We start from the raw sequence: 14,708 nt of genomic DNA, 5'->3' as shown, positions 1-14,708 counted from the left end.
ACCAAGGTAAGGAAGCAATCTATGACTTTCTACATAGTACCAAAATATACATCGATTCAGAGATAAAATTAGGCCTAAAGTTGGAAGAAAGTCCCTATGTTTTTGCATCCCAAAGGCAGTCACTGTGTGGTTCCCTTCCTCTTTCTACTAACTACAAGACCCTTACCAAAACTGTTTCTCAGGTCTCCGTGTGCACCATATCCTTCAACATGAATGTGGTTTTAGGTGGCAACACAGACCAGCAAATATAGCAATGTAAATATCAAGACACGAAAATTTTTACCCTTCCTTTTTTGCTGCAACAGATGCTTCGGATTCCACTACTTGATCTGACTTCCAACAGTTCATAAATGAATTTAGATTTCCAAGGAAAGTTAAGATATCAAGTGCTCCCCATAATGTCAAGGCCTGTGATGTCAGCTGGCTGAGGCAGGTCCTGACCCCACTGTTCATCAACAAGAGAATTAAACAAGACTCAAGGCTATGCTGTGCCTCAATGGCCTCCTCCTTAACTAAATCTTGCATAAGAAAGCAATAATGGCATCAAGATTTTCAAGGCGATTCTACAGAATAGTCCAGGAAGATATTGTATTGGTCTCATGTATGATTTTAGTGAAGGCAAGTAGCCAGCATTTGTATCCCTTAATAGGGTAAAAGAGGACAACACTTTTTTTATCTTTATTATTTTTCTTTTATTGAATTTATTGGGCTGACACTGGTTAACAAAATTACACAGGTTTCAGATGCACGACTCCACAACACATCATCTGTGCCCTGTATTGTGTGTTCACTACCCCAAGTCAAGTCTCTGTGCATCACCATTTATGCCCCACGCCCCCCTCCAACCCCCAGCACACCCCTCCTCACAGCAGTCGCCACACTATTGTCCATGCCCATGAGTTTTTCTCTTTTTCCTTTTTCACTCAATCCCTCCACATTCCCCCAACCACCAGCCCCCACTGACAGTTGTCAGCCTGCTCTCTATCTATAAATCGGTCACTATTTTGCTTGTTAGTTCATTTTGTTCATTAGATCACATGGTCCTGTCTTTCTCTGACTGGCTTATTTCACTTAGCATAAAGCTCTCCAGGTCTATCCATGCTGTCACAAGAGGCAAGACTTCCTTCTTTTTCATGGCCAAGTAGTATTCCACTGTGTAAATGTACCACAGCTTTTTTATCCACTCATCTACTGATGGAAACTTGAGCTGCTTCCAAATCTTGGCTATTGTAAATAACACAGCAATATCGAGGTGCATATATTCTTTTGAATGAGTGTTTTGGATTTCTTTGGATATATTCCCAGAAGTGGAATCAGTGGGTCATAAGGGAGCCTCATTTTCAATTTTTTTGAGGTAACTCCATACCACTTTCCACAGTAGCAACACCAATCTGCATTCCCACACACAGTGCTTGTGGGTTCCCTCTTCTCCACATTCTTGCCAACATTTGTTGTTTATTTTTTTAACATATGTAATATTTTTGATTTTAGAGAGAGAGAGAGGAAGGGAGAGACAGAGAGAAGCATCAACAGGCTGCCTCCTGAACACCCCCTACTGGGGATCAACCTGAGCCATGTGCCCTGACCTGGAACTGAACCAGCAACCTCTCCATGCATGAGACAACACTCGACCAACATCGGCCAGGGCATGTTTGTTGATTTATTGATGATAGCCACTCTGACAGGTGTGAGGTGATATCTCATTGTCGTTTTAATTTGCATTTCTCTGATGATTAGTGATGCCGAGCATCTTTGCATATGTGTGTGGGCCACCTGTATGTCCCCTTTGGAGAAGTATCTATTCAGGTCCCTTGGCCATTTTTCTAATTGTTTGTTTGTTTTTGGCGTTGAGAAGAGGCCAACACTTTTGATCACTTGCTGGAGATGATAGTGAAGACTAAAAAGATGACTTCAAAACTCCCGTCCAACTCCAAGCTTCAGCAACCCTCTGAATACAAGACTGCATTAGCTTTATTAAAAATACAAAGCTGGATGCCATCAGTGAGTTTTGCTTATAAAAACCCAATTCCACTGATTAATTCATCAATAAAGACACAGAAAGTAGGCTCAAGAGTTATAAGCCCTTAGGAAAACTGAAATGTTAAAAATGCCTTCAAGCTTCATACAAAATAGTATATAGAGATATCAAAGACAATTTCAACATGAATTTATTAAGTCTTCCATTCAACAGACTGCTTTTTGAGTCTTGCACTGTGTTAGGTGCTAAAGATGGAACAAGAAAAACACGGAGAATCACTGCCCTCGCAAAACTTCCGATCTAGTGGGAGATTTAGAAAATAGGATAATAAATTACAACATATTTGAGTGCTCTAATGAGAGGAAAACGGGGTTCTATTGGAGCCTAAAGAAAACCCTTGATGAGTCAGGAAAGTTCTGCCAAGAGCAGCACTGAAGGATGGGTAGAAATCAATCATGCAAAAATGTGAGCTGGTGGCGGAGAGTGTGCCAGTCATCGGGAGCGTGTGACTAAAGTAGAGCGCAGGGAGCACAAGGAACGGAGGGCAGCTCCCTCTGGGTGGACGATATGCTAAGTGGGGAGCTTAGCAGGAGGTGCGGGGTCGTCAAATCTCAAAGCACCTAGATCACTTAAAGGTAGTTCATCAGGAGAGAGACATGATAAAATGGGGCTTTTAGGAAGATCTTTGCGAGTACAATATGGAGGAAAAACTGGACTAGCAGTGATATCAGCTGAGAGGTGCTGGAGTGACCTAAACAGTGGGACTTGTCTCCTGAATTAAAGTGATGAGAGTGAATGTGAAGAGAAAAGGTGACTCAAGAAATATGCAGGACGCTGATTCAGCAGAATATGCATGGTGCCTGGGCCAGCAGGGGCCACATTTCTAGCTAAGGAACGGGGGAATGGAGGAAGGACAGAGCTAGGAACCCAGGAGGAAAAGCGAGTTTCACATAGGAAGATCCTAAGTTCAACTTTGGGTATTCTGAGTTTTATAGAGAACAAGAGGAGTTCAGTGAACGGCAAGAACTGTTGGTGTGGTGAGTAATGAGATACTCTACCAGCTCCCCTTCAGGGCCGATGTGCCTGTTCCCTCAGCTTCTAGAAATACGCAGCTGCTCAAGGCTCACAGATGTGTCCCTCAAAGGGAACTGTCCTCCACCACAGGAACCATCCCTGCTCAAGAACATACTCTCCTATGGGCTGTCTACCAGCAATGACTGGCTGATGCAGAGACAGGAGGGCCCAATTCCCTTGCCTTGATCTGGGACATTTCTGAAGGCCCATCCCAGCATCAGAGCTGCCCATAGGACCAGATGAGACATCAGCTGTAACCTCATTGCAGATCAGCCTCACCACCCACCCAGTCCTGCCTTCCTCACTTCCTTACAGGTGTATCTCTCAAGAGCACTCTCTGGATACAATTCTTCATTTCAGAGTCTATTTCCAGGCAGCCCAGCGTAAAATGAATGGTGTACGTCAGACTGGGCCAAGCCACTGAGGCTAGAGAAGAGAGGCCGAGTTGCCAACGCAGAGGCAGCTGTAACCATGCAGCAGTCTTTGTGTGTGTTGATGTGAAAGGGGCTCTGTCATGTGCAGGACTTCACAGAGATTGGCTACTCTCCATCCAGTCGTCACTCGTGATGAGGGACAATGGCTTGAATGTTTCAATTCACTTTAAGGGACTTTTATTACCTAATAAAGCTATACAAGATCTGGTAGAAGGCAAAATGGAAACTTGAAGTTCAAGGACAATCTGAAGGAATCCTCTTAGAAAAGGGAGAGAGTAACACCCAACAGAAAGCAGTAAAGAAAACTCACTCAAGAGAAGGCCAAGGTGGCCTGGGAGCACAGGCTTGAAGATTTTCAATGATTCACTCAACAAATATTTGTTCAAAGGCTACTGTGTGCCCAGCCAAGTGCCATGAGTTGAGAATACCATCATGAATAATGCAGACATGGGCCCTGCCCTCACAGAGCTTAGAGTCTAGCAGAAAATGCTCAACTCAGCAATGCCAGCCTTTCCCCAAAGTGTTTCCAGGAAACCTAACACAACAAATCAGATGCATGTGGTCTGATTATTAGTGCAGATATCTTTTGTAAGTTTAAGTTATGATACTTTCTTATCACTGAGTTAACTAAATAGTTCAGCAAAATCTATTTTGATTAATAGCAAAATTTTTAAACGAGGTCTTGCTGTCTTCCTAGAACAGCCTGGGCAATTTATATCTGCATTTGGTTAGTTTTCAAATAAGAAACTGATCTTTGGTTTGCTCTGAAACATGGTTATAAGTGGTGGCAGGTTTGGTCTGGTTTGGTTTGGTTTGGTCATCCTGTCTTGTAATCTCAGGGCATTCTGCACTCTAACTGATCCTGAAGTCTAAAAGAAGAGATGAAGGAAATGTCTGTTTCATGGTGGAACCTCTAACATATAACAACTGCTCACATTCCTTCTCTCAAACTAAAAAGTCAGGGCAGAAAGACCTAGAATTCTCAATAATCCCCAACACTACATTTTATACTATATAAGGAGACAGGGTGTTAGACATTCAGTCATTATCACACACTATTACAGCACATCTAGAACATTCGCTAACCACCACCACCTGAACCTTGAGTCATTTTTAATTAGAGTGGGGTGCATTGTGCTATAAAGTGTGTTTGCTTGTACATTTTTGTATGAGATATGAACAGGCCTAAATTTTTTTAAAGAGCACTGCAGACCTACAACAGTGCTAAAACAATGCATATACTGAAAGTTCAAATATATCCAGACATGGCAGGAAAAGCTGTATTCTGAGGCCTGCTCACAAAAAAAAGAGTTGACCTGGCTGTCCTGTTAATACACGGAACACTTCTATGTGCTAAAAATGTGGTCTATAACTACGTGTGGGTGTTAGCTTTTTTAATTATCACATTCTGAACAATTTTTAAGGACATTCATGGATGCAGCCCCAGCATCCTAGCATAGTTCTAGGCACATAGTTGATGAACAATAAATATTTGATTGATGGATTACTGAACAAATGACTATTTTTAAATAAAATAAAATCCAGCATTTGTAGAAAATCCATGGTTTATTAGTAAGACCCATTGAGACATAATTTTTAAAACACTGGACTAAGAGACAAAGAAATGAAAATCAAAGAGAAAAATTCCCTCATCGAGAATCAGAATATGGTGGTGACCTTTGGCAGGGGAATTCCTGGCGTGGCAGAGTGTGGCTCAGAGCCCCAGTCCCACAAATGTGTCCCTAAAGTCTCCATGCTGACACTTCTCTGAGTCGTTTACAAAGCAATGTAATGATGGGTCAATTCTGGGAATCCTGGGAGAGAGATGGGGTGACTGGAGTCAAGAGGGAATAACTGGGAGCAGTGTCCTTTATAATAAAAGGGTATACAATGACAAACTAATGGCCCTCCAAGGCTTCTATGGAATCTGTTGCTTTAAAAGGCCTGGTCAACTGGTGGGCCTTTCAGCTTCTATCCACTGGCTAAGGCTACCTGAGAAATGTCCGAAAGAAATGATGTGCTGAAAGAAGGGACGAGAAGGGGTGGGTCAGGACCAAGAGGAGTTACTCTTCATCATTCACTCAACTACCAGAGTCAAAAGCTGACTCAAGGCAGGGGTGAATTTCAGACCTAGGAGAGGGCTGACCTAGAGGTCCGGCACCACCTATGCCTGCTATCCCAAGCGTGGCTCCACTGGAACACTCCAGTGTGACACCAAGGCGGGGCAGGGTTCCTGGAGCTCTAGGCTTGCCCTCTTCACACATGCATACAAACAGGATGGTGACAGCTACTAACAGGTAAGGTGTTTATTGAAGAGGCAACAGACTCAATTAGGCGAGTTTTCAAAAACAGAAGTGATCTCATCTTACAGCAGAGGCCACCAAGTTTCAAAAGGATTAAAAGAATTATTGGGCCACACAATGTTATCAGATGGCGGAGTGTGGACAGGAACCCTGACTGTTTTGATCAGGATTCATCTAGAGAAGCAGAACTGCTAGAATATACACGTTAATTTATTGCAAGGAATTGGCTTACGTGGTTGTGGGGCTGGCTAGGAAAGTCGGAAATGCACAGGGCAGGCCATTAGGAAGGGCCAGCTGGAGCTCTTCCAGGCTGACGCCGCTGTCTACAGGTAGGATTTCTTCTTCAGGAAAGCCTCAGTTCTACTCTTAAGGCATTTCAACTGTTTGAATCAGGTCCACCAAGATAATGTAGGATAATCTCCCTTAGTTAAAGTCAACTGATTATGGACTTTAATCACATCTACACAATACCTTTACAACACCTGGATTAGTGTTTGAATGAACAGCTGAGGACTGCAGCCAATCAAGTTGACACATAAAACTGACCATCACATCCATTTATCAGTAGTGTTCCATCCACTCTACCTCTCCTCTCAGAAGAATGCTGGTGTGGCAAAACCTTAATGAAGAACTTTAGCTCCTTGTCCTCAACTTAGCAATATCTTTTCCTTGAACAAATTTTACTTAGAAAGGTTCTGTATGGCTACATTATATGTCCTACTTTTTTTCTCCAGGTAAAATCACTGAAGACACCAGACCCCACTGTAAAAGGTCATCAAGAGAAGAATATGTAGGGTTTATGAAAAATCACTACTTCTAAAAGTGCAGGTCCGATAACCAAAAGTCTATATGTACCACAGTATTTTATTATCCAAGTCATCAAAGTAGCAGAGCATGTGTAGAAATAGAATGGAGATGGCTGATCCATTCTCCCACTCCACCCCTGGATATCACCCATAAAAGAAGTCTCTACATCCACATGCCCCACACCCCCACTCATCATTACACTATAATCAAGTCCTCCCCGACCTGCCAACACACATATAGAACAGATCCTCCCCCAGAATACCAATGACTTACTGGTTATGAAATCCAAAGGACACTGGTTGTTGACTATACCTTCTTTCTTGAAATGTAATTTTCCACTGCCTTCCATAACAACAAAGCCTCTTGTTTTTCCTTCTACCTCTCTTGCTAGTCCTTGCATACCTGATCTTTCTCTTCTCCCATCCCTTAAATGTCCACTTTCTCCAGTACTCCATCATTGAACTCTCTTCATATTTACACACTGTCATTTGGCTTTTATTGTAATCTATACACAAATGATTCCCAATCTCTACCTCCATGCCAAGTACTGCTTCTGAGCTTCAGACTCACATGGCCTACCACTATGGACATCTATACCTGAATGTGACACGAACACTCTAAGTTCACTGTCCTTTCCACTGTCCCCACTGCTTTCAATCAATGCGTCTTCCCAGGTTTTCTATCTCCATGGCTGGTCGCACCGTACACCTAATGGACTAAAAGAGAAACCAAACCCTACATACTATCAATAAGGTTTTATTTGCAGCTGAAAATCACATTTTCCAGCCTCCTTTGCAGCTAGATGACCACATAATTAGGTTCAGGCCAATGAGCTGAAAGCAGGATTGTATGGAATTTCTAGATAGCTGTTTATAGAAGATGGCTCAACTTTTAACCTTCCCTCTTTCCTGTTTTTTCCTTCCTTTTACAAAAAAGATCGCGAGGGCTCCATGGCCATCTTGAACCAAGTAGTGTTAGAAGCCACAGCTGAAGATGAAAGAGACAGAAGGAGTCTGGTACCCTGAGAACTTCACAGAGAATAACACCAACCTTGAACAGCCTACCTCCATGCTTATTTAAATTTACATTTGGAAACACACCTTGTTTAAGCTACTGTATATTTTCTATTATATGCATTCAAACAATCCTGACTGATATGCCAAATTGTGTTGATTCTTTTTATATCTTTCAGTTCCACCCAGGTCTCTCCATCTCCACTACCGCTCTCTTAGTTCAAGCCACCAACACTGATTGTTTCAATTACTGAAACAGCATATTAACTGGTGACCCTGCTTCTAGTCTTACTTCAATCTAATCCACTGTCCATTTCTGAAGGGCAATCTGAGATTATGTAATAATAGTGTTAAAAATGTTCACATTCTTCAAACTAGTAATCACACCTCTGAGAGTTTATACTGAGGAAAATAATAAGATATGCATACGAATAATTATGTTCATGGAGGTCAATGACAACAATATTTACAATGGTTTTCAAATAGAAACAATCTAGATGTGCAACAACAGGGGATTATAGACAAACTAGTGCATCTATTCAAGTGAAAATTAACCAGTTATTTAAAATTATGATCTAGAATATTATTTTAGGATATAAGAAAAAGTTCACTTTACTTATTTACAAGGGGAAAATGGGTTATGAAATAGTATGTACCCTATGTTCCAATTTGGTTTTTTAAATTACATAAATATATGGAGAAGACAACTTTACTCTTACTTTGTATATATACCAAGAAAGCCAACATTTAATTAATTCAGATATTACATTAGTATTTATTGAACATCAAGTATGTTCAAATGCACAGTAGTTATTTTAGATTATCATCATTTTTTTCTTTATGCTTGCATTTTTTAAAGATGCAAGAATTAAATTGCTTTCAAAAACAGAAAAGATAATATTCTCAATAAGTCTTGCAAATCTGATCATGCTCATTTCCTAATTTAAATTCAATAGCCATCACCTCCTCTGGGAAACGTCTCATTCCATCAAGGCTGGATCCTCCCATGCTTCTAGAAAACCCTATCTCCCCCTGTGCTAACACTTTTCCCACTGCGCTCACTGTAAACTGGCTTCCCTAATTCTACCTCCCACTAACCCATAGGCTCATTGGGAGCACAATGTCATCGTTTCTCTAGTGCTTGGCATATATTTGATGTTCTATTAATGTGACATAAGCGATGATGGTGCTATGAATTCAACCATATCTATGCCTCTCTTCACCATCCAAGAGATGCAGAATGACCCCATCTTTGAAATCTAAGTGTATGTCTCTAATACCTAAGATCTTCGATTATTACAATGCCTAAACCATTCATTAGCAATTGGTCAGGCTGCAAGGAGCTACACAAACTCCTTTCAAGGACAGTTTAAGCCTCTGAAGGAATGATCTTATGAAATGAGAAATGACTTGACATAAAGTCTACTTAAAAATAAACTGATGTCTACCCAGAGGGAATAATTTTAAATAACTTTCTAAAGGTAGGAGAATTATACATCTATTCAATCTTCATCAGTGCCTACTATGTGCCAAGAAATTAATTCAACTCAACCGATATATTTTCTTTGAAGATATTTGCCTCTTTAAAAACTCTGTACAGAGATCCAAGCAGTTATATCACTGACTGTCTATTCCTCTACTATACATGTTTCTTTGGCAGAAATCACCTGAGACACGCTTGGTAAACAGGGTGATAATGTCAGTATAAGAAGCTGTGTTGATTCTTAAATGATTTTTTCCTGGTTTGTTGATATTTTTGAAGCAATCATAGTAAAGTGCTCTGACAAGGAAACAGAAACGATGATGTATGAAGACCTTGGAACAAACCTGAAAATGCACACAAGTGTCTTCTTTTAATATGAGTAGTGACTGATCCTGACTTCAAGAACCACTATGCTTTGTATCGTGTTGATCTGCCTGGAGAAGCTGAAAGTTACAGATAAAGAAACTACAGAGACAATATTATGGGTGATCACTTTATAAAGAATAAATATCTAATTACTATGTTGTATACCTGAAAGTAATATATTGTATGTCAACTATCGTTGAAAAAAAAAATTTTTTTTTTAAAGACCTATAAGGATGAATGAAGAGGGCTATGCCCTGGGCCAGATTTAATTTTGATGACACTGATCTCTATTAGATGCAAATGCCCTCTCCCATCTAAAGAGAGAAGGAAGCGCAAACCTGACTTGAGGTTGTAAGGGATAGACTGGCCTGTTAAGGACAAACACCAGCCAGATAGAGATTTAACCAAACTGTATTTTTATTAGATTTTTGCTTGTTTGTTTTTTATTCTGGTTACAAAGTTCCACAGGCTTTCAACAGTCTGCCTCAATCCTTTTTTTCGCATAAGCCCTACTAATTTTTAGTGCATGATTTTGCAAAACACAAGGGGTATATGTAGCACTGTAACAGAAATGCCTATAGAGATTAAAGACGGCGGCGGACTGAGTGGAAGCTACACTGACGCTCTCCCGGGACCAAACTGGAATTACAACTAAAATATAGAAAAAGCATCCTGAATCATCAACTGCAACTGAAGACTAGGTGGAGAGCACCCCCATAAACAAGGGCAACAAGTAGAGACCACATAGAGGCTGGTAGGAAATGCAGAGGCATGAGAGGGCTGGCTGGGCTCCCACAGGCAGAAATGCCTATATTCATCAAAGCAGCAGAGTCCATTTTTAACTAAAGTCAATTTCTTTCAACAAAACTAAAATTATCCTATTACTATTGTTATTTATTTTATTTGGAATGAAATGAAAGTAGTATTTTCTAACATATATATATGTACACACACACACATACACATAATCACACGCACATATACATTAAATAAATATCGATGCATCAACCCCAAAAAAGACATATGGCATATTTCATCCTTTTAGGGTAGAATTTAGGGAGTATAAATACACTGAATATTGACGAACACACAAGGAACTATCATTGTCAAGTCCATCTCTAAACTGGCCACTGCTGACTTTCTCTATAGACAAATAGCATTCGCTTTGAATATTTTTGCCAAGTGCAGACCTCGTCCACAATGTCAGCTAACCACAAGGGAGGGGGTGTCAAATACCAACAGCCACATGGAAAGCCACATGGTCGAAGCTTAGATGCATTCAGTCCTTCTAATGAGTAACAGTGTGGTTCTCTGGAAAGGGGCTCACTCACTTCCTTTCAGGAGGAACTGACAGCCACCCCTTCACGTGGTGTTAACACCACTAAGAGACCATGGGCCAGGGAAGAAAAGAGAACAGAGAGAGGGTAACACAGGTCACCCAATGAACTTTATATATACTTAATCCAGTCTTCTGTTCACTGACTCAGTCAAAAAGTACCCGAATGTGCAAGGAGTTAGGGACACAGACACAGACAAGACAAGAGAATTGGGGTCCTATTCCACTGACTATGTCTTCCTGATACCCAAACATCTTAGCAAATGATTGACTAGAATCCCGGGTTTGCAAACTCTGATGCTTCCTGGAGCCAGCTAAGTAATGTAAGAGTGAAGGAGAATGGGACATGGTAACAGGAGGCATGGGACAACGACACACCAGAGATCACAGGCTCCATCTAAAGGTACTCAAATCCATTTTTCTTATTTACCTTTGAGGTAAAGCAACATACATAGACAGCCTAGACCTTGCTCACACACTGCCACTTTATGGCCCTTATCTTCAGCAGAATATAGACCAGAGCACCTGGGTAAGGAATTTCCTTTTGTATCCAGCGAAGATCAACCAATATTTAAAGATCCCTTTTCTGTAAGTGATGGCTGTGATACACAAGTGATGAGAACTCTGCTATAGGAAAAACAACGTAGAACAATCCATCAAGATCCAAAGTTTTGGAAACTGAGCTTGATTCCGTATTTCTTCATTATGACTGAAGAGTGTCATTTCATAAACAGAGTTCATTTTCTGGCCTAAAATCTACTATTTGGGGAAGGTTTACGCTTTACAATTTAATTGTCTGAAACACCAAAGAGAAGATGAAGAATCTCTACAATCCAAATCACATATTCACCAGGAAGGGTCAAGAATATTATCAGTAGACACACAGGTGAAATATATCAGTTACAAATGTAATAGTTCTTAGCCCACTCAAAATGTGATTTCTTGGTTAGAGGTTACAAGCAGCCATTTTATAAACACTCAAATATATGTTTAATTAATGTAATGCCAATACTGAGAATTAGATCAGTTTTCTTCTTTTTTTTCTTTCAAGGTCAAGCAATGTACTAAATATTACAAGTGTTATCCTAAAACCAACATCCTATATTTTACACACAAAACAATTTTACAGTTAGAGCTATAGATGTTAATGTACAATTAGCACTTCCTAATTGTTTTTAAAGCTAAATTTGGACAACAATTTAAATTCCTCAGAATATGTCGTGCGTTGTAGACACAGGCTATAAAAATGTTGACACTGGTATGTTCTCGTAATTCAATTTAGCCCTTTAAGTAATGAGACTATGCAAATAATCAGCCACGGGAAAATTATTTTACATCTAGTACAATTACCTACCATCACAGAAGTAATTATTATTATTGTCTTGTTTATTGAACTTTAGTAAGAACTCTTGAGGTGCTAAGACAGTTCCAAGGCCAATGAGAAAACTCCCCTTTTAACAGACTCATCTGGAAACTATAATTACCAATGTTGAGGGTAGCTTCAGATGAACATTAAACAAGAAATTATCCCCTGAAGGTTCATAAGTCCAAACTTTAAATGGATAAACACTGACAGCTTTTAATACATCCTCTGAACACCTTCATGATGCAACTTTTCACCCAGGCATGGTCAACAGCTCCAAGGTGACTCAATGACAATGGGTAGAAGAACCCATACTCCCAACGGGATGAGTTTTGCTCCTTAACAAATATCTACTTTTAGCCAATGCCCTCATAGTGCTAGTGATATAGTTCGGGAAGCTCAGTCAAACCTCCCATTTTACTATGCTTCAGCTTTTGGTTTCAGAAATTGCTCCAGCATCTTGAAACAGACCACGATGCTTCTTGGGTGACCCACGGGCCACAATCTGACAAAGTTCTTCACCAGGTTCCTACCCAACTTCATCTTCCTTATTAGCACAGGGATGAGGAAGGCAGTAGGGCAGAGCAGAACTCAACCTGCCTCATTCTTTCCATGAGTGCTAAGATCACCCATCCATCCCGCCTGAGCCTGGGCCTGCGCCTGAGCCTGAGCCTGCTCCCCAGCGGTCCATGACTGGGCCTCACCAAGTCCAGAATCCTCTTAAAGACCCTGGTGGCACAGGAAGCCCAGAGTGTTCTCCATTCTTCTTCTCACACCAGCCAGCAAATCCACCATCTTCAAAAAACTTTGGCTGTCCAGAGGGCCAGAGAGAAAAAAGCTCATCACAGGTGAATCAACGCTGCATTCTCTTGTGGGTGAATCACCCCTGCAGTCTCTTACCCATAAGGCTAATTCCACGTTTGCGGAATTTTACCAAAACCATGTTTATCAAAAGCCTTGAGGACCAGGGTTAGTGTTAAGGGATTTCCGTTCGGGGAGTCAAGGTCCAGGCTGACCGACGGCGCTGGCTTCTTGGAGGATCAGCAGGCCTCTGGCTGACGACGGCTGGTCTCTTCGCTGTCTTATCCTGGGCCTTCTCTTGGGGGACCAACACCTCTTCGGGGGCACTCTCCCCAGGGAGCGGAGGTGGTTTCTGGTTTTGTCCACTTGTGGGGAATCCAAACGCCTTTAACAGTTGTGTCCTGAGGTAGCGAAAACCTAGCTGCCCAGAGGCCATGGCGATTTCTCTACCGTCTCAAAGATGCCAGGCTAAGGCATTCCTTGACCGCTTTTGAGACGCTCTCAAACTCTCGGGTGCGGGGCCACTCCCTGCGTGCACCTGGACATGGGTGTCCACCGAGGGCGACGCTGCGCTGGGCGCGCCGCTCGCACCCCAGGTCTTCCAGCCACGCGTTACCCTCCGCCGCCGACTTCCAGGGCTCTTCCTCCCACCGAGGCCCAGCCGCAGCGCCCCCTTTCGCCCTCAGCGAGCACGACACCCGCAAGGACCGCCCCCCGCGCCCCGGCCCGGAGGGCTGCAGAGCCCGCGGCCCGGGCAGCAGGTGGGGGGGAGGGGGCGGTGGCCTGGCGGCCCCGGGGAGCGGTTTGACGGGCGTCCTCCGAACCCTCACCCGGCCGCCCCCTCACGCCTCCCCCACAGGACCCCGCCGCGCCCGGGCTGGGCTGCGCTCCCCTCGCTCGCCCCCCTCGCCGCCGCGCCCCTCCCCTCCCGCGCCCCCGGCCCACCCCGGGCCGCGCACCTCCCGCCCCGCACCCCCGGCGGCCGCGATGCGGCCCCCCGCATTCCCGGCACGTCCGGCGCCGACTTTTACCTGTACTTTCTGCACTCGAGGCGGCTCGTCGGGCGAGAAACACCTCCCCGGGACCGCTACCTCCCCCGCCCCGGCTCCGCCCGGCTTCCTCCTTCCCCTCCAAGGCCGCAAAGTAGATGGAGTAAGAGAGTGTGTGCGAGAGAAAGAGAAAGAGGGAGCGGGCGCGGGCGCCGCGGGAGGGCGGGCGGGAGGGAGGCGCGCCCGGCCCCCGCCGCCCTCCGGTCGCCGCCGCCGCCGCCGCCGCGAGCTCGGCAACTCCGGCTCGCGCCCGGCCCGGGCTCCGGCCCGCTCCCCGCCGCCCGCCGCCCGCGCCCCCGCGTCCCCGTACCTCGTAAAGGTCCCCAGAAGCCATGCCAGGCTGCGGAACTTGGCTCGCCGGGTGTGCGCGTCTGCTCGCTCGCTCGCGCCCTCCGTGCGTGTGCGCGAGGGGCTAGGGTGCGCGTGTGTGTGCGCGCGTGTGTGTGTGAGTGTGTGTGGTGTGTTGAGTAAACTGTGTTTTTGCAGAATGACAGGCTTGGGGGCTGCCTATGCGCAGAATCAGAGCGGGCGGCGGCGGAGCTGGCGTAACCGGCAGCGGCGGCGGCGGCGGCGGCGGCGGCACCGGCGCGGGCAGCAGCGACGGCCGCGCAGCGCGCCCGGATGGCACCGACGCGGCCCGAGCGCCGCGGCCCCGCGACCCGGCGGCGGTGGCTGCAGCGGGCAACGGCTCGCCCCGGCGC

The 14,708-nt window shown here is 44.1% G+C and overlaps 1 protein-coding gene across 1 annotated transcript in view; it reads right to left on the bottom strand.

The window, feature by feature from the left end:
• The window catches only part of CDYL2 (chromodomain Y like 2), a 131,089-nt gene extending 116,591 nt beyond the window's left edge, over nucleotides 1-14,498 (bottom strand). The window contains exon 1 of the mRNA XM_087827138.1: nucleotides 14,318-14,498. Within this exon, the coding sequence (XP_087683264.1) occupies nucleotides 14,318-14,341 (24 nt within the window). The 5' untranslated portion in view covers nucleotides 14,342-14,498. The remainder of the gene's footprint in view (nucleotides 1-14,317) is intronic.
• Nucleotides 14,499-14,708: the final 210 nt, after the last annotated feature.

The sequence above is a fragment of the Miniopterus natalensis genome, chromosome 18 (assembly GCF_054644295.1).
Source record: "Miniopterus natalensis isolate mMinNat1 chromosome 18, mMinNat1.hap1, whole genome shotgun sequence".
NCBI classification, from domain to species: Eukaryota; Metazoa; Chordata; class Mammalia; order Chiroptera; family Miniopteridae; genus Miniopterus; species Miniopterus natalensis.
Note: the sequence above shows the minus strand (reverse complement) of the source record. Positions and strands in the feature narration are given on the sequence as shown.